Source organism: Trichechus manatus, unplaced genomic scaffold (assembly GCF_000243295.1).
Source record: "Trichechus manatus latirostris isolate Lorelei unplaced genomic scaffold, TriManLat1.0 scaffold00042, whole genome shotgun sequence".
Classification (NCBI taxonomy): domain Eukaryota; kingdom Metazoa; phylum Chordata; class Mammalia; order Sirenia; family Trichechidae; genus Trichechus; species Trichechus manatus.
The window spans coordinates 8,785,346-8,808,026 of NW_004443978.1; the positions used below are offsets into that span (position 1 = coordinate 8,785,346).

The 22,681-nt window shown below is 46.0% G+C and overlaps 1 protein-coding gene across 1 annotated transcript in view; it reads right to left on the minus strand.

Annotated features, from left to right (window-relative positions):
- SLC24A3 (solute carrier family 24 member 3) overlaps nt 1–22,681 on the minus strand; it is a 658,266-nt gene that overhangs the window by 510,075 nt on the left and 125,510 nt on the right. Inside the window, exon 2 of the mRNA XM_004376430.2 lies at nt 19,444–19,572. Coding sequence (XP_004376487.2) covers nt 19,444–19,572 — 129 coding nt within the window. The remainder of the gene's footprint in view (nt 1–19,443; nt 19,573–22,681) is intronic.

Genomic DNA, 22,681 nt, shown 5'->3' on the forward strand with positions numbered 1-22,681 from the left:
AATGTCATAAAACAGCATGTGTGTTACTGTTACATGAGAAACTATCTGTTCTGTAAGCCTTCACCTGAAGTACAATAAAATACTAAAAAAAAAAAAAAAAAAAAGAATCAAAGGGATTTCTGACTATTATATCACAGAGAATCTGTGGGGGCAGGCAGCAGTCTGTACCTCTGGTCCTCCCCACACTCTTAGAAATCTGAACCCTTTACAACAAGTGAGTAAAATAACCCCAACTGCCACTGACTGAGCTTCCACTCCATACCAGGTATGGCACTGCATTGTTCATGTCCATCATTAATTAAATAATTATCTTACAACAGCTAACAATTACTGCCCACTAACTATGCAATAGCACATCGGTAAGTATATCATCCTGACAACCACCTGATGGACAAGGAGGTAGGTCTAGGGTTTATGGGGCCAAAGCATATCCAATTGGGGACCTTCTTCATAAAAAGCCCACCAAATTATGAAATTAAATACAGGGTCTTGGAAGGGCCCGGGCTGGCAGGGAGATGCAAGGCACAAGTGTCTTGGAAAACTGGCTCTGCTGGGAAGCAGACAGCAATCATCTGCTTTGCAGATGAAGAAACTGAGACTTGGGGAAGTTACACAAACAGCCCGGGCCACTCAGCAGAAAGTAATAGAGCCGAATTGCTTAAAGATCCATCATGCCATCTCTTGGGAAGGGAAAAGGAGGTCTTTCTTCTCTCAGAAACTGAACCATCTTTTGATAAAGTTGCAAAACTTGATTAATGCTACTCAAAGCCCAAATTTTTAAAGAGAAGTTGAGAAAAGAAATGATTAGTCTCTTTTTATGCTAACTTGTTTGAAAATCTACTCTGTAGTAGCATGAAAAAGGATGTGAACCCCCAAGACAGAGATGGTCCCACCCCATGCCACCCCCCACCTCTCCAACCCTCACTCCCGGTGTCGAGTAGCTTTGGCCCATCGCAGCTGGGAGATGTGCACTGCAGGTCTGGCTTTGAGGGGGTTGTACTTCTTGTCTTGTCTTGCCCACCCAGGAAGCCATGAGTGAGTGGTCAGCAGTCACCAGGGAAGGGCGACTTGGTGACATTGCTGTTCACACCTAACGATGACAACAGAGATGGGAAATATGAAGACAAGTCCCAGGGTCAACAATAACCCTTCTATCACACACAGGTCAGGCTTGTCCTTGAAACACATTAAGGTGAACTCCCTTGGTATACAACATCTACGCCTTGGTGGCATAGTGTTTAAGCATTTAGTGGCTCACCAAAAGGTCAGCAGTTCAAATCCACCAGCTGCTCTGTGGAAACCCTACGGGACAGTTCCACTCTGTCCTAGGGGGTCGCTATGAGTCAGAATCGACTCGACAGCGATGGTTTTTTTTTTTTTTTTTTAATACTCTAAAAATGGTCCTGTTTCCTTCCTGGACCTTTTAGAAGATAAAGCTGTCTGATGGTTCCTCCAACTTTTCATCTCCTTTCCTGGAGGGAGACAACGGTGGTGCTCTGGGAAAGATCACAGGCTGGGAAGGAAGACGTGCGCTTACTCCCTGGTCCTATGGTACTAAAACGGTGCCACCTTCAATGGGTCATTTAACTTCTGGCTCTAAGTGTTCTCACTTCAAAACCTGGGGTGACAATAGTATTAATTATCCGCAGCAGGGAACTGAAAATCACCCACATATTTATTACTGCAGAATGGATACATAAATGTCAACGGTCGTAAAACGGAATACTAGTTAGTGGTTAAAATGAATGAACAGATGCATATTTATAAATGTGAACAGATCTCCAAGATATACTAGTGGAAAAAACACATTGCAGAATATTACATCTAGTAAAAGAACATTTACATAAATTTGAAAACACACAAAACAATATTATTTATTGCTTATGCATACATGAGGTAAAACCATGAAAACACCAACCAGACACCCTAAAATAAGGATGACAGTCGCTTCTGAAGGTCGAAGACCTGAGGAGGCAAATCAAAAGGACATCAACCTGGTCTGTAAATGTTTTATTTCTTAGTAAAGGATAAAGATTGGAAGCAAATAAACAATGTTGACATTTATTCATTTTGAGAGTAAATACACTGGAGTTTGTTATAGTTTCCATTACATTTTTCTGTATCAACTGTTACTTGTTTTAAACTAAAATGCTAAAAAAGAAGCCAAGACCATGTCATGGAGACGCTTCAAGAATTCATTCATTCACTCAATCATTCTTTCAACAAAGATTTAACATGTATGTCATCAACAAATATTTGAGATGCAACTACTATGTTCCAGGTGCTTTCTAGACCCTGGGGATATAATTGTGAGCAAAACCGCCCTGGTCCCTGCCCACACTGGGCTTATTCCATGCAGGGCAAAGACCAGTGTGTATAAACAGTGCTTCTACTTGAGATTCTTACGTGAGGTTCAGCTTGGGGGCAGGGAGGGGGAGGGGGTGCAAGGTGCCGGGAAGGAGCACCAGCTTTGGCCTGGGCAGGTTTTAACTCCAGCTTTGCCCCACCTAGCTGGGTGCCTGGAGCAGACACTAAGCCTCTCAAGGTATGCCTGACTCATGGGGTTGTTACAAGAATTAAAAAGTATCACCAGCAGAGCACTTAGCCCAGCCCCTGGATCCCGCCCCTTTACCTCTCCCTGGAGAGAATCTGTGGATTTAAGTGCTAATTTAGGAGCATTGGGTTTGTGTCTAATAATTATAGCTCACCTCTAAGCTTGAATTCACTCAGGTCCAATTTGCTCACATGCTGTTCAAACCTGTTTAACAGGAGGCTCTGAGTTTTAAGGGTTGTTGAGGAGAGTAACATCTAGCCCTCCCAGATGGGTAAGTAGGATGGGGATGGTGAGGGACTTCCCAGCCATGTCATATGAGGTTACAACAGGAAAGCTGAAGGGACAGAAGCTTGAACATGGAAGAACTTACCAGTTGACCTCAAATGTTAGAAGGTCTGCCATGATGAAAGGCACAGATTTATTTTATAGGACTCGAAACAACTAAAAGAAAAATTACTTTGGCTTATCCCAAGGAAAACAACTTTAACAATCCCAGTGGTCCCAGGATGAAACGGCCTCTAAATGACAGCGGGAGTGAGTTCCCCATCACTGAGGTTATCCAAGGATACAATGGAGGACGACTTCACAGCAATGCCCCAAAGGGAATCCAGGCATTATATGGTTGCTGGGCCAAATGACTTTTTAGAGTCTCTTTGAATGTTGAGAGTTTCTCACTAACTTATGGCCTCATGAGGAGATAAGAGAGCTGCGTGGGTGTGCTGCTTCTGCTGACCACTGATGGCTTCCTAACCTTTAATAGCACCTTCCATTTTTGCAATCCCTTTGCAGATTTTCAAATTTCTCTCACGTGCAATTCACCTTTCTCCCTAAGAGCCAGTGATGAAATGGCTGAGCCATTCTTGGGCTAGACAGGGACAGGTGCAGGGGAAGAAGGGAGAGAGATGACCCCTGCAGGGCACACAGGGACCCACCCCCACTGAACCAGGGCACTGGAGCTGTCCTGCCTGCTGATTCCAAGACCTGAGGCCCTGTCATGGAGGTCACAACCAAAAAGCAGGCTAAGTGTGCTGTGGGGACAGCATAGACAGCCGTTCCTCAAATCTGCTGCCAGCACTGCCACCACTGGGATCTGTCTGGAGGAAGACAGGAAACAGCTACTGCTATCCCAGCTCACAGCTAGACACTGAACAGACCCTCACTCCCTGATCTGTTCAGGCCGAAATAGCCGGGAACTTCATGCCTGCCTCTAGGTTGCCAACTCAGCTGGGTAGAGGCTGTGTCACCTTTTATAACACAGCTCTGGATGTCACACAACTCTGCTGCACTCTATATGTTAGAAGCAAGTCACGAAGGCCAGTTATATTCAAGACAAGGGGAATTAGAGCCCACTTAATGTGGAAAGAAATATCAAAGCGTGTTGGGAATGTTTAAAACACTGCAAGATGAGGTCTTTCGCCTGGGGCTGGAAACTGAACTCCAAAGCCTTCGAAGGCTCCGAGGCCTCCACGTCCAGGACGGGCCTTACCTCCCGCTGTGCGAAGCTTCAGGCTGAAGAGCTTCAACTAAATTGGCCTTCAGAAGCCCCACATTTGGCAGGCTCCTGAAATCTGGAAGCGTGTGAGACCTAAATACCAGGGCTACAGGGTTTCCCACTTCAAACATATTGAGTCCCGTTGAAAGACCATTTTGTATAAAATACGAATTCCATTGCACACAAGGTAGAGCCCAGTAAGGGATTAGTTACCTGAGAATATCAATACATTTGTGTTTGACTCAAGAGCCAGAAAAGCTGTGTCCCTAAAACAGCAAGCCTGCTGCAGACCAAGCACAGGCCACACGTATGGGGACACCAAGCTTTTCCATCTTCCATCCAGGCTCATAATCAGTCTTCTCCCTGAGTTAACATGAGTTCCAGGCCCCAGACTCCAAGTAATACTTTTGGAAATAACTCTTAGCTGGTTGCCAGATGAAAAAGATCTGCCCTGCTGAGCAAAGCCTGTTTCCTGCAGAAGGAATTCAGACAAGATTTCTTTACTGTTCCCTTTTTTTGACTTTGACATGTTTTGAGCTTCCTTGAGACCCCAGAGGTCTGATGCATGGATGGAGGCAGTGAAAAATGAGTGAGGAAGGAAAGATGTTTCTTGGTTTTATGAAAGCACCCCTTTCCCCCATCATGGACCCATGGCCTGCCTGCCGTGAAGAGCATCTTCAGCTCTTCAAGCCTGGCCCCGCTGCTGGTGGCACAACTGCTTTGCATGCCGTCGGCACTTATAAACACACATCATGATGCAGTGAGAACTAATGAGGTGAGTCGGAGTGCCTTCACTCTGCAATACAAACACGCGTATGCACCAAGGAAGTGGGAAGTGCACTTAGATGGTCTTCGCAAGTTAGGATTGGCTCTCCAACCTACTGAAACGACATTTAAGCTACTTAGCAGGGAGGGCAGATGTTTAGCAAATGCTGTTGGTGCCCCACTCACCTCCCTCAACCTTACCTCTTAGGTGCACACCGGCCCAACTTTAGCCACTGGCACAACATCTGCACTCCTTTACCTGAAGGTGCTCTCTGGTCACAGGAGCTGGCAGAGGCACAGGCTGGAAGTGCCAGGGCATTCCCACTCCCTGCAGCAGCCCTCAACCAATGGCTGATGGAAGCTGGTGCATTAATACCCCAGCTCCCTCGCCCCTTGGGTGGGATGACTCTAAGGAGTGTGTTCTACACTTTCTCCCAGAGTTCTCCAGTAAGATTAAGCCCAGTCTCCCATGAAGCTAACTTGCTGACAGCACACTGCATACTGGATACCTTGTCTTCTCTGTCTCACTGCCCCTCTTCCCTGCTGGAGTTTCCTAGGATCTCCTAAATAAACTACATGCACCCAAATCCTTGTGTATCCTAAAGTACCAACTCAAAATCAACTGTGTGTCAGGAATTGACAAACAAAAATGGAACACAAAGGAACAAATGAGGACCCATGCCGGCAAAGGGTTCTGCGGGAACAGAATTTGCTTGGGAAAACAAGATTTTGCCTTTTCCAAAAACACCAACACACACAGTTCCCACTGTAGTGCAGGGGCCTTGTTTCTATCCCTAACCAGGCCTACTCTGCCTACTCAGCCACTCTCCTCCCACTTCTTGTTATAACTGAATGTGCAGCGTTGCACCTGAAGGGGCCTGATCCATTATGAGGTCTTAGGGACAAGGCATGTCTCTCTCTCTCTCCCTTTCTTCTTCACGCCCTTCCTTCTACCATCAGGTTTCCGAGTCCAGTTCATGGTTCTACTTTGGAGCAAAGCCAGAGGGAGCACTCTGGATGACTGGCCCTTATCTATAAATTACCTTCCCATTCAACCAACTTTCCAGTTATCACCAATGTCTCTTTGAAAACTGGCCTAAAATAAGCATCTAAAAGTGATCAAATTCCACACAACATTTCCTGGATAGAAATACACACAACAGATTAACACTTACCTGGAAAGTTAGTCATAGTGTACGTGTCATCTGTATGTACGGATATACATCTACATATGTATGTATGTGTACTATACTTACATACAGTTAAGAATATATCTACACACAAAAACATGAATGGATCTCAAAATCAGTGGGATGACTGAAGAAGACTAACACCAAAGAGTACATTTGTACAGTTAACATATACAACATTCTAGAACAGGCATAAACTAATCTGTGGAGACAGAAATCAGAAGCACGGTTATGGTATGAAGGAATGTCCTGGAATGGCGGTATGTTCTGGGCTGTGGGAGAGGCTGGGTGCAGAAGTGTACACATCTGTCAGAACTCACTGATGGTACACTTAAGATCTGTGTCTTTCACTGTGTGTAAATGTAATCTTAAAAAAAAGAAGAAGAAGAATGGCAAACAAATATTGAACTCTAGTTGATGATTTGGACGCTGAAGTACGTGAGAGTGTGCTGATGTCTGCGGCTTACTTTGAAATCCATTAAAATAAAATAGAATAGATTGAGAGGTGGATAAACATGTGATAAAGCAAGGATAATAAAATATAAATCACAGAATCTAGGTGCTGTGGCTGTGAGTGTTCACTGAAAAATTCTTTCAATATTTCTGTATGTTTGAAACTGTTCATAATAAAATTTTAGAACAAAAAAAAGTATCAATACTTAAGATTCTTGAGACCGATGAGGAGGGAGAAACAAAATCTAAAACTTTAAACTTCACAAAAAATGATGGTGGCACCTATAGGGCAATAACCCTAGATTCCTAACAGCAGCTACTGAGAAATGCTTTCCCTTGGGATCTGCTAGAGCAGAGCCTCCAGGCACTGAGCTTTTAGCCTGGATGCCACTAAAAGAGAATATACTCCTGTGAGCCACGGACACAAAATCGTTCGTGCAAAGGGGCCAACGTTCCACGTGAAACCACCGTCAGTGGGTAAAAATGCCTAGTAGAGCTATGGGCTCAGCGGCGTTAGAACTTTCCTTTTTTAAAATTCAGTATTAAATGATAACTCAATTTAATAAATTGGTCCAGCATTTGTGGTTAAAATGGGTCTGGCAGTGGGAAACTATGTTTCTGGAATACGGAAAAGTAGTTGCTTCTATGCCCATGAAACACGTCATCTCTTTTGGGGATGATGGGATTTCAGGCGTGTTCGACGGGCAGACTCGCACCTCATCAGGTCCGATGCTGAAAGAGGGGCAGAGTCGGAGCTCAGAACAAGCCCACTTCTTCCCCATGTGCTCACTGCCCTTCAATTTCTCTTCCTTCATTGGTTGATATACATTCTGTACACCCAAATTTGCATATCTGTCAAAAGATCAAACTTCCCATCATTAGTGATTTTTCTATCAATTTGCCTCAGGCACATCAACAGCTTTCAGCATAAGTGGAATTCACATTAGCCGACAAGGCTTACGTTGGGAGATGTGGGTCGATGCTGACAGGGTGCTCCTGGGGCTGGGCCCTTACACTTCCACCTGGGTTTTTATAATATTAGTACACATCAGATTCATTTGAATCTCTTCCTATACTAGAACTCCCCATGACCTAAGGAGTAGAAAAAGAATCAATGGCAGAATAATGAGCACGATCTCTTAGGTACATCTAGCTGAGGCCGCATTTGAGAGACCCCTTAGAGTCAGCGCAGGAGAAGTGTGATGTGGTGGGTGCTCAGCAAATGGGTGAGCACCTGCTGTGGGCTAAGGACTTTATGTACTTTACCACACTGGCTCTTCAAAAGGACCTCTTCTGTTTGTACCATTTGTTACCCCACTTCATGAAGGAGGAAACCAGGGCTTCGAGAGGTTAAATGACTTGTGTGTCGGAGTCAGGATTCCTCTCCAGGGCCACGGGACCTAGGTCCCTGTACTGAACTCGGCTGCCCAGGAGCACTCTGCAATCACAGAGCACTGCGCACTCCTGGGTTCTCGCGGTTCCCTCAGTGACAAGAGGCAGGATGGGTGCTTTCAGTGCCCATGGAGCTGCAAGGTAAATGAGTCCAGCCTCTCTCTTTGGACCCCAGTCCTTTGCTCCATCCATAGTGACCTGTCCCAACAGTCTGCAGCCCGTTTTCTTTCTCCGCATAGTGTTCCCACCCCAACGACGAGGATGCCGGTATACCCTGCTGTCTCACCACTGGCCCCAAGCTGGGAAGTCCAGGCCAAGCTCATGGCACAGAGGCCTGGCAGGGATGGACAAGCCACGGTGCTGGGCTCAAATCCATTTTGTTTTAAGAGTCGGCTTCCAAAAAAGGCTGCTCATCTTTAATTCAGGGACTGTATCGTTCTATTGCAGAAATTTCAGTCAAAATAATGGGCTTAACACTATATCGGGAACCTTGGAAGTACTAATGTGATAACCGAGACATTCACTTATTTAAACTTACTCTCCAAGCTGGAAAGTGAACCCCGTCGTAGTCCCAGGTGGGGCCTATCCCAGGATACACACACAGGAGGAGTAGCCGTGGAAGCTGACTAGCCATGGAAAGCCCTGGCTGTAGCCCCTAGGAGGGGAAAGCAACAGGCTTGGTTTCTGACGTCCAAGCAAGGGTCTGACCAAAGCATACTCAGTGGGGTGCCACTTGCCCCAAAAGGTTCCCTGGGCCTGTTTAGAAATGTCTGAGGCCTGGAGAAGCTGGGGAAAGCACCTGGGAGAGAGGCCCAGCCCTCCCTGAGTTCACCCTGTCCTGAAGCTTCCCAGAGTCCACCCCAGGCCTGGGTGTGTCACTCGGGCTCACCAAAGTGGCCTCAGAGAGGCAGTGCATTCAGAAGGCCTTGCCCTCAGTGCCCCGTTCCCCTCACCCAGAACCTCAGCTGCCTGGCTTCTGAGGAGGGAGGGACGGAGGGAGCGAGCCTAGTGGGACAGGCCAGTGCTAAGATAACCAGAAGCCAGAGGTGAGATCAGATCCACCGATAGGACAAGGCAGGAACATTCCCATCTGATTTTAGTGCATACAGATTTTAAAATACCGCTGGGGTGAACTCTTGTTGGTGTTTCTCAGGTAGAAGTTTTAGAAACAAAACCCACGCCCCTCAAGACGGAGTGTACAAACAAATGACTGTTAACAAGGCTCCCGAGGACACTGTGTGAATGAGGAGCCTGGTGTCCTTTTTAATCTGGCCGACGCCATCCCTTTGTCTGCGTGGGTGGTGAGGGGCAGGAGGAAGGTGGTCTCCATGGCTCCCAGGCCCCACTGGCCTCCCCTCTCTCAGTTCCTAGAACCCGCTTTACAGAGATGGCGGTGAACTGAGGGCCATCTCAGGTCAGGCCGCGGTTCTCAGACAGCCATGGCTGCACACTAGCACTACGTGTGAGCTTTAAAGACCTCGCCCAGCTGGTGGCCACAGAGCTACTGCCGGCCTGGGGGATGGCCTGGCATTGCGCATTTAAACCTTCCTGGGTGACTCCGAGGTGCAGCTGGGCTCATGAACCAGTGGAGCTAAACCAGCAGGCCTCACACTCAGTGCTTGTGAGAACCCCTGGTGGGCACGTTAAAACACAGATGCTGGCTCCGCCCCCGGAGGTTCTGATTCTGGAGGCTGGAGTGGGGTCCAGAAACAGGCATTTCTAACAAGTCCCTAGGACAACTGCTGCTGGTCCGTGATCCACCTTGAGAACCACTGTTCTAAGGCCCCAAAGAGCGCTCGGGTGAGGGCAGAGCAGGGCCTTCCTGGCAACCCTGACCTGCAGATGTGACTTAGGCAAACTCTAAGCCCAAACAAGGCGAGGCAGACAGCCCCGCCTCACAGTCAGAGGCTGGAAGACAGAGGGGAAGTCTGGGTCCTGGTCCTAGCTTTACTGACAACTGGCGGTAGACCCCAAGGAAGCCACTTCCTACCTCTAGACCTCAGCATGGCTTCATCTGTGAAACCAGAGGGTGGAACAACATCATCTTTGAGTGTGAGATTCAAGAAGAGTCCCCAGTCACCCAGTGTGTGTGGGGCTCCTGAAATGACCAAGAAGTAGGGACCACGTGAGTGGGCCCTCAGTGGGCTGGGGACTCACTGGGCCTCATTTGCTCCTCATTCAGGAGGAAGGAGGGGCCGTCACTGTGTAAGGCCACTGCCCTGGGGACACTGGCTGTGTGTGGGCGGAATGTTCTCAACTGAGGCCAACCCTACGTGTGCACTTTGCTCTCTGACCCAATGGGGAAGCAGTCCCCAGGTCTGGACACTCAGATGCTCTAGAACAAGGGGGCTAGTCCAAACAAGTAGTTTTCAAGCATTTTTAGGAAGTAAGCATTTACTTCTCAAATTAAATTAAAAAAAAAAAATCCCTATCACATGGACAGACAAATGCTGGGGATTTAGACTGTGTATCTGTGTGTGTGTGTGCTGGGGGTACCTGAATCACAGATCTCCAACCCAGGGGTGATATTAAAATATTCAATATGCACTTCTTTAATAGGGAACAGGCACCATCAGGGGGAGTGGGAGGGAGAGCAGAGGGGAAGTGGGGATGTCACTCCTGCCTCAATCTCCCCTCCAAGCTCCTTGAGGCAACAGTCCCAAGGCCTGGCGCAGAGGGTGGCAATACTTCTGTAAAGGACCCACGAGTAAATATTTTGGGCTTTGCAGGCCCTGTGGTCTGTGTTGCAGCTTTGCCTTCAGAGAGCGAAAGCAGCCACAGGAATACATAAGTGAAAGCATATGGCTGTGCTCCAATAAAACTTTATTTACAAAAGCAGGCAATGGGCCAGATCTGGCACAGGGCCATAGTTTGCTGAGCCCTGGCTTAGAGAAAGAGGGTTTGGAAGCCACTAAAATAAAACATCCTTAAATTCCTTTCCACATTTATGACTCTACTGTGACCAAAGGAACTCTTGAACTCAATTTCCTTTGGCCTCAGTCTTACTTATCTATCAGCTGAGCTTCATAATACTAGTCATTCCTGTCCTCACAGTATTTGTTCTGTGGGTCAAATGGTTCCATGAAAATGCTTTGAGGAGTCTAAAGTGCTTTCTAAACAGTCAGGTCCTTGGAAGCTCTGCATCTAAGGCAGAGTTGGGTCCCTCACCTGTGTTTCAGGAAGATTCCAGGCACCATTCACTGGATTGGGCTGTCTGTGATCCTGTTAAAGTACAGGGTTTTAAAGAACACCTCAATAAAGAAGTTCTAGAGGACTGTCAAACCAAAAAAAACTTGTTGCCGCCAAGTAGATTCCAACTCGTAGCGACCCTATAGGACAGCATAGAACTGTCCCACAGGGTTTCCAAGAAGCAGCCAGTGGATTTGAACTGCTGACCTTTTGGTTAGCAGCTGTAGCTCTTAACCACTGTGACACCAGGTCTCCAGAGGCATGTCAAACCTAGAAGAAATGAATAGTGTCTGGCCCTTTCCTCCCAGAGCCTGAGACTTTAAACCTCTTCATGAGTGTGAAGGAGAAAATCCTCTACTCCCTATTTTCATCCTGTTTGTCTAGAGTGGCCTCTTGGGGCAGAAAACCACATGAGTCAAAAGCCTCCTAGATAACACTTCTACCTGTCTTCTTCCCACAGCTCAACTTATAAGAATGCTACACTGCTGCTGAAATGCAATAACTAACATACTCTTTCTTAAAACAATCTTCATAATCCCACAATGTTCTAATATGCCAGCAGGATAGTAAGATAGAAGATAGATGGGTGGATGGAAGGATGGAAGGATAGAAAGGAGGGGAAGGGAACGGAAGGGAAGGAAAGGAAAAGAAGATACCATCAAGTCAACTCTGACTCATGGCGACTTTATGCACAACACACAAAACGTTGCCAGGTACCGTGTCAAGTCCATTATTGCAGCTATTATGCCAATCCATCTCATCTAGGGTTTCCCTCGTCCTTGCTGGCCCTCTGCTTCACCAAACATGAGGTCCTCCTCCAGCGATTGATCCCTCCTGATGACATGTCCAAAGTAAGCAAGTCAGACAGTGTTCTGTTGTGATCCATAAGGGTTTCACTGGCTGATTTTCCAAAGCAGATTGCCAGGACTTTCTTCCCAGTTTGTCTTAGGGTGCTCCACTGAAACCTGTCCACCATAGGTGATCCTGCTGGTAGTTGAAATACTCGTGACATTGTGTCCAGCTTCACAGCCACATGCAAGCCACCACAGCATAACAGACTGACAGCAGGATGATAAAGTCCCTATAAATGATCACCATCAGTCTGCCTACCATTATATCTTTGGTTACAAACATAATGTAGCTACAGTTTATTAAGCACCTACTATGACTGAGGTCCCAGCTGTTTCACAAACCTTACTGCACTTAATCATCACCACAATCCTGTGAACTGGGCATCTTAATCTGCATTTTACAGATGGTGGGAATGAGGTTCAAAGAATTTAGGAAACTCACCTGGGATCACATAGGTAGAAAGTGATGGGATTGGGATTTCAGACTTCCTCCAGAACTTAAGCTCTTCCACCCTGCTGCCAATGACTTCATTATACTCAAGCATTCCTTATTTTTCCCAGGGTTCTTATATTATAAAGAAAACTATCAATTTGCAAATGGGCACAAATAGGAAAATTTCTATCTCACTTAGGACTTCCCAAGGTGAAAAGAGAATCATACCTTGTCACTGTGACCAGGAAAGAAGCATGAAGATTAAGTCAAGAGCTAAAGCCAGGCTCGGAAGACATAAATCTGGGTTATGATTTTTCTGTAATTGGAAAATATTGTTTTTGTAATAAGATAAGCATGAACGAAAGTTGGGAAGTTTGATTTTGCAAAAAGAAACACGTTGGGGGAAATAATGTGGCAGAGACTGCCTAGCTGCTCACAAACCTTTCTTCCAAAGTATTCTGCCAATGTACATTTCCCAGCCTCCCTTGCAATTAGATATTGTCATGTTACTGAGCTCTGGCCAATGAACTGTGAGCAAAGTGAGTCTCTAACTCATAAAACCCTTCCATGCACAATCCTCTATACTCATTCCCCTTACTGCAAAGAAGCACGGTGACCTTGGAAGCCACATTTGAGGATGGGAATGCCTCAAGATAGGATAATTAGTCCGTAGGCCACTTCTGGCAGCAGGGTCACCTACAGACCAGAACTTCACATGAGAGAGAAACAAACTTCTATTAATACTGAATCCCCAAATTGGATGGGCTTATCTGTTACAGCAGTTACTGTTGCACTATCTGTCTTGGTTTGAATTATGTCCCACCAAAAATGTGTGTACCAGTTTGGCTAGGCCATGATTCCTGGTACTGTGTGATTTTCCTGTATGTTGTAAACCTGCCTCTATGATGTTAATGAGGGAGGATGGGTGGCAGTTGTGTTAGTAAGGCAGGACCTGATCTACAAGACTCAATTGTGTCCTGAGGCAGTCTCTTGAGATATAAAAGACAGAAGTGAGCAGTGAGACAGGGGGACCTCATACATCAAGAAAGCAGTGCTGGGAGCAGAGCGCGTCCTTTGGACCGGGATCCCTGCGCAGAGAAGCTCCTAGTCCAGGGGAACACTGAAGAGAAGAAGGCCAACAGAGAGAAAAAGCCTTCCCCCGGAGCTGATGCCCTGAATTTGGACTTTTAGCCTACTTTGACTATGAGGAAATAAACTTCTCTTCGTTAAAACCATCCACTTGTGGTATTTCTGTTATAGCAGTATTAGATGACTAAGACACTATCTAACTCAGTAAAGAGTTTACACATTTTAAGAAGATCACATTTGTTTCTAATTTGCTCCACCTAAGACTGCTAACAGCTATTATTTGAATCATTATTAAAATCACAACTGCAGAGAGAAGCGAGTTATGCGAGCTAGTAAAATAATATATAGATTTTCAGTGTGTTTTTTTTTTTAATTTCTTTCCTGTGTTCAAACCCAGTGATAACCACACTCGGGTGGTTGAAATTTTTCATTCATAATATTCTGCATATGTTCAGTTAAACAAAATATATTATTAAAATTAATTTCATTTTTTATTTTCCTAATGTGGCTACTAGAAAATTTTAAATTATACTTATACCTCACATCAAACCCATCAGCCAAAAGATGCGGCAGTCTGCTTCCATAAAGATTTACAGCCTTGGAAACTCCATGGGGCAGTTCTACTCTGTCCTGGCTATAGTGTCGCTATGAGTCGGAATCAACTCGACTCAACAGAAGTGAGTTTTATACCTCACATTATATTTCTGCTGGACAGCACAGCTTTAGATCATGTAATTGTCAGATGTTCTAATTATTCAGTTATCAACATGTATTCAGTACTACGTGGGAGGAGGGTGAGCCTGCCCTGCTCCTGACAAGCCCCTGACCTTGGTGGGTCACTTACGTCCTCTGGATCTTGGTTTCTTCATGTAAAGCTGAAAGAGATGGGCTTTTCATGCTCTCTGGTTGGTCCTGCCCAGCCCTGTGACTCTAAACCAGCTGACCCTTATCCTATGGTTTAAACCCAAAAGCAGTAGGATCCCAGCACTTATTCTGCTCGCGGCCCTGGCCCCATCCACCCTGCTTGCCGGCCTAAGTCCTGGCGTCAGTTCTCGTTTATGGGCACACTCACCCCTGGGAACTACCTTGAATTGCTTCCCCCCTCCACTGCAATTCACATTTCACCATCTGATTAGCTTGTTTCCAGCCCTGCCGATAAACTCCTGGCACATCCCCTGAGGGCCCCACCAGCCTGCCTCAGTCTTGCGACACAGGACCAGGATGTCCTCTGTGCCTTCAAAGACACAGACACCAACAAGCCAGGTAGCAAGAATGAGATGAGCCTTTATCAAAAGAAATTCCAGCGATCCCAAAGTGCAGCCCATGCCAAAGGCCATCATTTTAAATATTTTCCTTCCTGCTAAGTTTATTTGAAGAAAAGCTCATTTCCTTAAAATGTCAGAGAACTAAAACCTAAAAGATGATAGATGTTTTTGGAGACTGGCTGCAAAGTGTATAAATAAATATTGTGAATAATTCATTTCTGCTAGAGGTGTCCACCACCCTCGATATTAAATTTAGCTAACTTAATTGGTGTGGATCAAATTTATTCAAAGTTAAATTTCTCTTAATGGGTCATCTGAGTAAACAGTTTCAAATGTTATTTGTAAAAAAGCAGTATGTTTTCAGACCTCAGATGAGATCGGCAATGTCAGGCTAGGAAAACAAACTTAAAAATTCGCAGAGGGCTGGAGCGCTTGCAGAAGAATTGGAGTCCCGAGCTCAGGTTTTTTCACAGAGTTCTGGAAGTAAAAATCACAAAATTTCCACCAAAACCATGTCTTCGAGGGGCAGCAAAGAATGCCATATTTAAAATACTTTCCTAAATGTACAAAGCACATGTCTTTAAAGCAGCAACTCTCATACAAAGAGTGTGTCGTCTCAACCGTTGCCACGGCAACAACAAACAGCACTGTCACTTTATAAGGGTGTCCCCCAGCCCAAAACCAGATGCCGAGAGAGAAAGAGAGAAAGACAAGGGTTGAGGTATAACATGGAATTCTGCAAATGCAAAGAATAATTAAGGAAAGTGTAGGGGTAGGGTCTTAATACAGAAGTTTTCTGTGAATCTCTATTCGTGAAATATCTTGGAATTCCTGGGTTTGTGCAATGGAAGGGCTGGGGGGGATAAACTAGCTGAAGGTCTCATTTCGTCGGTGAGGACATGGACGTGTGAGGAGAGTCCAAGCCCGGTAAGTCTAACAGGGTATACAAGCAGAACAGAAGCAATTCCACACCCACGCCCTGGATGCCTTGCTAGCATCTCAAGACAGGGGTTCTGAGAACGCAGTCTGAGAAGCCCTGTGACCTCACAAGAGGCACTGGGTGGATCTTCTGACAGGAGTCAAGTTAACTCCCTCCTGTGACCTTGGCACCATTTCTCACACACCATGGCACACCGGCTCCTCAAAGCTCAAGTTCCTGTGTAAATAACCGTCCCTCCCAAGCACAGAGGAAACCCCGATGCCGTTATCTGTGTAAGTACACTTCTGCTGCTGACATGCATCAAAAGTAGGAAGCGACTCATTCCACAAACCACATGGCTCTCTTCCCAGCCTCTGTATTTATGATGTTTGAGGGCAGACATCACCACATCCAACCAGGACAAAAAATACCCACTGCATCCAGGGCAGCTTTTATATCTTAAGGGAAACTGGGCAACGTTCTGTGAATTGACCAAGCCTTGGTCTATTCCAGCTCCATCCTCTCACCCCACAGGTTAGGGGTAGAGAAGACATATACTAGAAAATGTTAATTCTAATCAGTGACTTATGAATGCTTTGGCTCTCAACTTTTTGTCTTAAAATATCTGTTTAGTTGGGCTGAGGAGCCAACTTCCAACAGCGCTGAGAACCAAGGCAACTGGAATCACACGCATCTGTGCCAACTCTTCCATCGTGGTCTTGTTTAAAATGGACTGTTCAACAGAGGAGTCTGTGCTCATTACCATGTGCAAGGTCTTCAAAGTGTGTCTGTGTTAGAAGGTGGTGCTTGAACCTCACTGTCCAGCTGGCCGACCACTCTGACTCAGACCACTTGTGGACGTGGCCTGTTGGCAGAGCCGCACGTGCCATACCTGCCCTTTCTGTGGGGAAGGGCTAGAGAAAACCACTTCAGGAATTTTGAACTATAATCCACCTTTCTGAGCAAAGTGGGCAACCCCCCCGGCAGATGGTGGGAAGTCTATGATAAGCTCTTGGTGTAGCGGTCTGAGGTTCTATCACACGCAGGCACTAAGCTGTGCACACGTTACTAATTTGTTAACACTTCTCACAACATCTGACAGAGGTCGGAATGGTTACTGAAATCTCACAGAGAGGCACAATCACAGAGAGGCTGACCCAAGCTCAGGTCCACAACTCCTATGTGGATGAGCTGGCATTCAAACCAGGTGAGGGTGACCCCAAGGCCTGGGCTGGGGGATGGGGCTATGAAGACTTTAATATCTCCTCTAGTCTTGAGATGTTTGCAACTGAGTGGGAAAGACAGGAGGTATGTCCAGTGACAGCTGGAAGTTATAGAACAGCCTGCCCGAGAGAATTTTCCAAGATGATGGAAATGTTCTGTCATCTGTGCTGTCCAACACTGTAGCCACCAGCCAAATGTGGCAATTGGCTGTTTGAAAGGTGGCTTAGCACGACTAAGAATCTGAATTTTTAATTTTATTTGAGTTCAAATAGCCATTGAAGGTCCATGTTGGACAGCACAGTTTTAGACATTTTGTACCATAAACATTCAGAAAACTGAAGGACACCATGAAGACTTTGTGAAGAATGCAGGCTGAGTCAGTCTTTGTTTGCATTTGAACAGGACACTTCCTATCTCAGGTATGACCATTTTCTCTATTGAATTTAGTTAAAGTCAAGGGCCCCAAATATCTAGCCCAGTTCCTTGAGTGTGTAGATGAGGATGGACCTACTCAACACATGGTCGAGCTCTCTTTCCCTCCTTCCCATTTTCCTCCTGAAGCCTTTCTTCTCCTCCCTTTCCCCATGGCCTCCCTGCCAACATCAGCAGACACTGCGTTTGTGCTCTTTTTATCAACCTGGACGTTTTCTTTCTACCGACAAAGCTGAGTCATTTCCTCTCTTGAAATAGCCTTTAATGTGCTTTATTCTTCTACATCTGTCACTCTGAGAAAGGCATTTGTTGATACAGTGAGCAATGCCACTCACAGCAAAACTGTACCATCTCCTCCTAAACACACCTCAACAACAGAGAACAAGTGACCCCCATCCCTGCCAGCCCTGCAAACAGCTGAGCCCAACACCCTGGCTGGTCACCGTCAGAGCACAGGCCACCATTCCTGTCTGGCTCCATTCTTCCCTATACCAAACGGGATGCTGTGCTCTGTGACACTGTATCCCCTGCCTTCTAACATCTCAGTCACCATCAGTCTGTTTGTCGTTGAAAAGTATTTGGCTACAAGACCAGATCACCACGCAGGCTTCTCAGCACAGAAGTGGCCCACACTGTCCTTGCCCTGCTTCCAGTCTAGTCCTCGAGAATCCACATTTCTCAACACACACAGGCTCTGTCTCCTCACGCTGAAGCACGCAAACCCTCAAGACTTTTTCATTTCCAGCTCACGTAGCTGCTCATGTGCTTCAATAACCTGAAGAATGTTCCTTGTGAGTGTTTATTAACAGCCACCCCACTGCAATCGAGTCAATTCCAACTCATAGCGACCCTATAGGACAGAGAGAACTGCCCCATAGGTTTCCAAGGAGTGGCTGGTGGATTCAAACTGCTGACCTGTGGTTAGCAGCCAAGCTCTTAACCACTGTGCCACCAGGGCCCCAATAACAGCCACAATAACCCTGCATTCTCCAGCTTAAGGAATATAAATTATGTAGTTTTTTGGGGGGGGAGGGCGTTGGATATATAATTTTAATTATTTCTAGCTTTTCTTGGGAGTTGACTGTTAAGCTTCTCAGTTTGGTTGGGGAGGACATTTCTACACACCTCCCCAAAAAGAGTACACCCCCAACTTCACAAAACACTGTATACTCAAAGGCCCACAGTCCTTTGGGGTGCAGGGAAGACTGTTCATGTTTTCTAGGGTGACAGTGAAAGTGAAGCAGACCTCTGGGTGCAGGCTCGACATGTCGCCGAGCTCCTGGACCTTAAAGGAAACACACGTGAGGCCACGTCTAGCCACCAGGCAAGGAAGGCCCCAAAGAGCTTCAAAGTCTAACCCAGGGATCAGCAAACTATGCTCCACAGGCCAAACCCATCCACGGCCTGTTTTTTGTATGGCATGTGAGATAAGAATAGTTTTTAACTCTTCATAAAGATTTTTTAAAAATGTAAAAAAATATACTACTGAGATTGTATGTGATCTGTAAAGTCTACATTATTTGCTATCTGGCCCTTTACAGAAAGAGTCTGCCAACGCCTGGTCTAAACTATCAGGAATTCATCAGTCCAGAGGAGTGCCTGCCATTTCCCTGAGGCTTGGTGAGCTGGGTCCCCCCTTGATTGTCTTTGAGTTTTGTTTTCTTTTTCAGTTCAGTAACGTTTAAACGTTCCATATATTTTTCTGAGAAAAGGCACAGTAGATATCAGATATAACAACTGACAAAATAAATACTCATTTCTTCCAAGAAGATCAACATCGAGGGTGAGGATCTGGTCCGATTCCTTGCATCTCTACTGTGATAAAAACACGGCTCCTTTGATCTCAGGGATCCAAGTGAGGATGGCCATAGCACATTCTCACCCATCCTACTCCTGACTCAGTTTCCCACTTGCCTCCACATGTGACATCAATGCAGGATCAGAAGTAAATCACTGACTTTAACTTATCTTTTCCCCAATCCCACTAGGAAAAGAATACAGGTAGACGCCTTATGTAGTCCCTTGGGATCTCACCTTTGAGCTTCTTAGACACCTGCCCTAAATGTTCTCTAAGTACCTCTGGATTACAACTCAAAGGAAAAAAACAAAGAAACAAACCATGGCACCCAGCTCTTCCTCAGCCATAATTAGAGAAGACAGCAGCCACTGCCCAGCACGCGGCCACCACTCTTTACCTGGCTCAGTGCAGTTCTTGCTGCTTCGGAGTCCTCCATCTTCGGAAGTCAAAGTGTCATTCACCTGCATTAACTTCCTCCCAAGCATCCACTCTCTGTCTTCCCCTATGAGGTCCATGAGGTCAAGCTCTGGGGAGAAAAAGACAACAACCACACATTACTAACAACCCAATGCTGGGTGTCCGTGCCTCAGTCAGCCATCATTTGCTTAGCCCTGCCTTCACCCCATTAGCCTTACCACTGAAGTTCACCCCAGCCTGCCTCTAACTGCCTGAGGGCTTCCCCTGGTTTCTGGATCCTACTGTGCCTATCAGAAGTGGCTCTCAACCAATGGTTGATGGGAACTGGTATATAAACACCTCAGCTCCTTCTCCCCATAAGTGGATGGCTTTGAAGGATGTATTCTAAACTAGCTTCCAGAGATTTTCCCAGTGGGATTAAGCTCCTGTTGTCCACAGTGTTACTTATGTCCTTTCCCTGTCTCAACTCCCTGCTTCCAATAACGTGCTGGTAAGCATTTAACAAACAGCCATTGGCCAATTTCCGTATTATAAATATTCCCATCATGGCCAATTTCAAGCTGCCACCACGACCTCACTGAACTTGGACTTGGGAAGAGATGTACACAGTTAGTTCTACTGAATCAGTATAAGCTGCCTCCTACACATTTCTACTCCCCTCCCAGTGTTTCCTTAAACCACCTCCCAAATAAACCACCTGCAATTGAATACTTGCTCAGGATATGCTGCTGGGAAGTTACCCATGCAAAGAAACCACTTCAACAACCTCAGAGTCTATCAGCCAAGCGGGTGCCACATAGCAGGTTTTCAATAAGCAAGAGATGAAGAAATGAAGTGGGAAAAAGCAGACTACTGAATACGCCAGGGAGTGAGCATGAGGGAAGACTCTACGACAGTGTTCAGGTCTCTGGCTGGGATGACTGTCTGGATAGAAGTGCCAGGAGAGAGAACAGAGGCTGCTGAGTACATTAAAAAGGAAGATGTTGTGGTTCTGTTGAGGACATGCTGAGTTTGAAGAGTCTGTGGAGCACTGAAAGGGAGGCACGCTGCCTGTGTAAGGGGGGTGGAGATAGCTCAGGAAAGGAGAGATAAGCTTCAGAGAGTCATAAGCAAACAGGAAGAGTATGAAGCATATATATTTCCCAGAGGGAAAAGAGAAGGAACTAAAGAGAAGAAACTGGAAGAAGACATCTTGAGGAACACAACATTCATCCAGAGAACAAGTACAGTAAAAGGATTCAACAAAGAATCATGAGGGAAAGACAAACAACAGAGAAAAACAGTACCACAGAAAGAAAGCACAAAGAGAATTTCAAGAAAAAAAAAAGTAACTTATGACCTTGACCACTAAGACAAAGGTAGAGAAACAGCAGTTAAGTGGGACATCAGAGAGTCATTGGGAGGTGAGACAGCAAGCAAAGACAGCTCTTCTGAGTGGCTTGACACTAAAGAAAAGCGTGACATGAGACAATGGCTACCTCTTGAGTGTCCAGAGTTGGTCAGAAAATGTGTGTAAACAACTATTGATCTCTACTTGTCAGGAACAAAAGAGAATGAAGGAAACGAAGACTCAAAGAAGAAAACAGTCCACAGACTAATAGCCCACGTGAACCAAGGCCTTATTTAGCCTGAGGCCAGAAGAACCAGTAGTGTCTTGCTATCACTACCGACCGTTCTGACCAGGGAGACAACAGAAGGTCCTCAAAACTCAAATTCCTAAAAAAGGCCAGACTTACTGGACCAACAGAGACTAGAGGAACCCCCGAGACTACTGCCCTAAAATGTCCTTTGAACTTGGAACTGAAGCCACTCCCAGTGGTCACCTTTCATCCAAATAACAGATTAGCTTATAAAATAAACAATATCACTATGTTCCCTTAAATAATCAACTATGTAAGACCAAATGGTCAACATTTACCCTAAAACAAAGATGAGAGGCTAAGGAGGAGAAGGGAAGCTAGATTAGCAGAAACAGAACGAACAGAATAGAAATAATGAGAATGTTGATACATTGTGAAAAATGTAACCAATGTCATAAAACAATTTGATAAAAATTATTAAATGGAAACCTAATCTGCTGAGTAAACTTTCACCTAAAACACAATAAAATACTGTAAAAAGAGGTGAGGCCTACATGGCACCCTAGACAGATGCACCATGCCATCCCTTTGCAGCAAAGACTCGAAAAACTAAGTAAAACAGATACAAACATCAATCCTGGAACCTTGAGCATCAAATGAAGGGATAAAGAACTATATCAAACACCAAATGGAAGAAAGAACTGATGGAAAACAGAGAATGAGGAGAGATACAAACTAGAGGTCCCCTGCCAACTAACACGGCACAGTGTCGCCATCTTGAAGCACAGCCAGCAACAAGTCCACACAGGGAGTATTGGAAGGCAACTTCACAGAGCTCCCAACAGGAGAAAGAGCACCTAGCAACCAGAGAAACATGCTTTCCCACCCCTCATCTTTCTGGTGAGTAGAAGCAAGAACCTTCACCACCACCACCAACCTTGCAGCCACCACGGCCCGTGTCCACTATACGAGCTCCCCGCAAAGTCTGCCCTGCCCCTTCCGGCCACATGGCTTTTTCTCCCTTTCTTCCTTTTCTTTCTTCCTTCTACCTAGCCCAGTATGCCACCTCTCCCGCTTCCCACCAGCCCCACCACATCGACATGGCTAGAGATCCACCAGTCTGCTACTGCCCTGGGACCACATCACCTCCACCCACTGGCTCCCACTGCAACGTCACTTTTGTTTTTTCTCTCCCCCTCCCACCAAGCCCCATAAACGACATCCCCTCCCTTCCCACTGACCCCTGGCTCCACCCCACCCCCATCTGCTGATCCTGCTGCACTGCCATAGTTTTTCTCTTTTTCCCTTTATCAGTTTTTTTCTCCCTCCCACCTAGCCCCATACACTACCTCCCTCCTTCCTGCTGGCCCCCACGAAGCTGCCCTGGTTACAGTGCCACCAGCACAAGGGCCTTCTGCTACATTGGATCCGCCACAACCCCATCCACCAGTCTCCACTGCATCACCATTTTTTTTCTTTTTTCTTTCTTTTCTTTCTACCTCCCACCTAGCCCTGTATGCCACTCCCCCACCCTCCTGCTAGCCCCTGAGTCTGCCCTGCACCCACCTGCCAGCTACACTTATGTTTTTTCTCTCTCTTTTCTTTCCTTTCACCCTCCCATCTATGCTGTACACCACT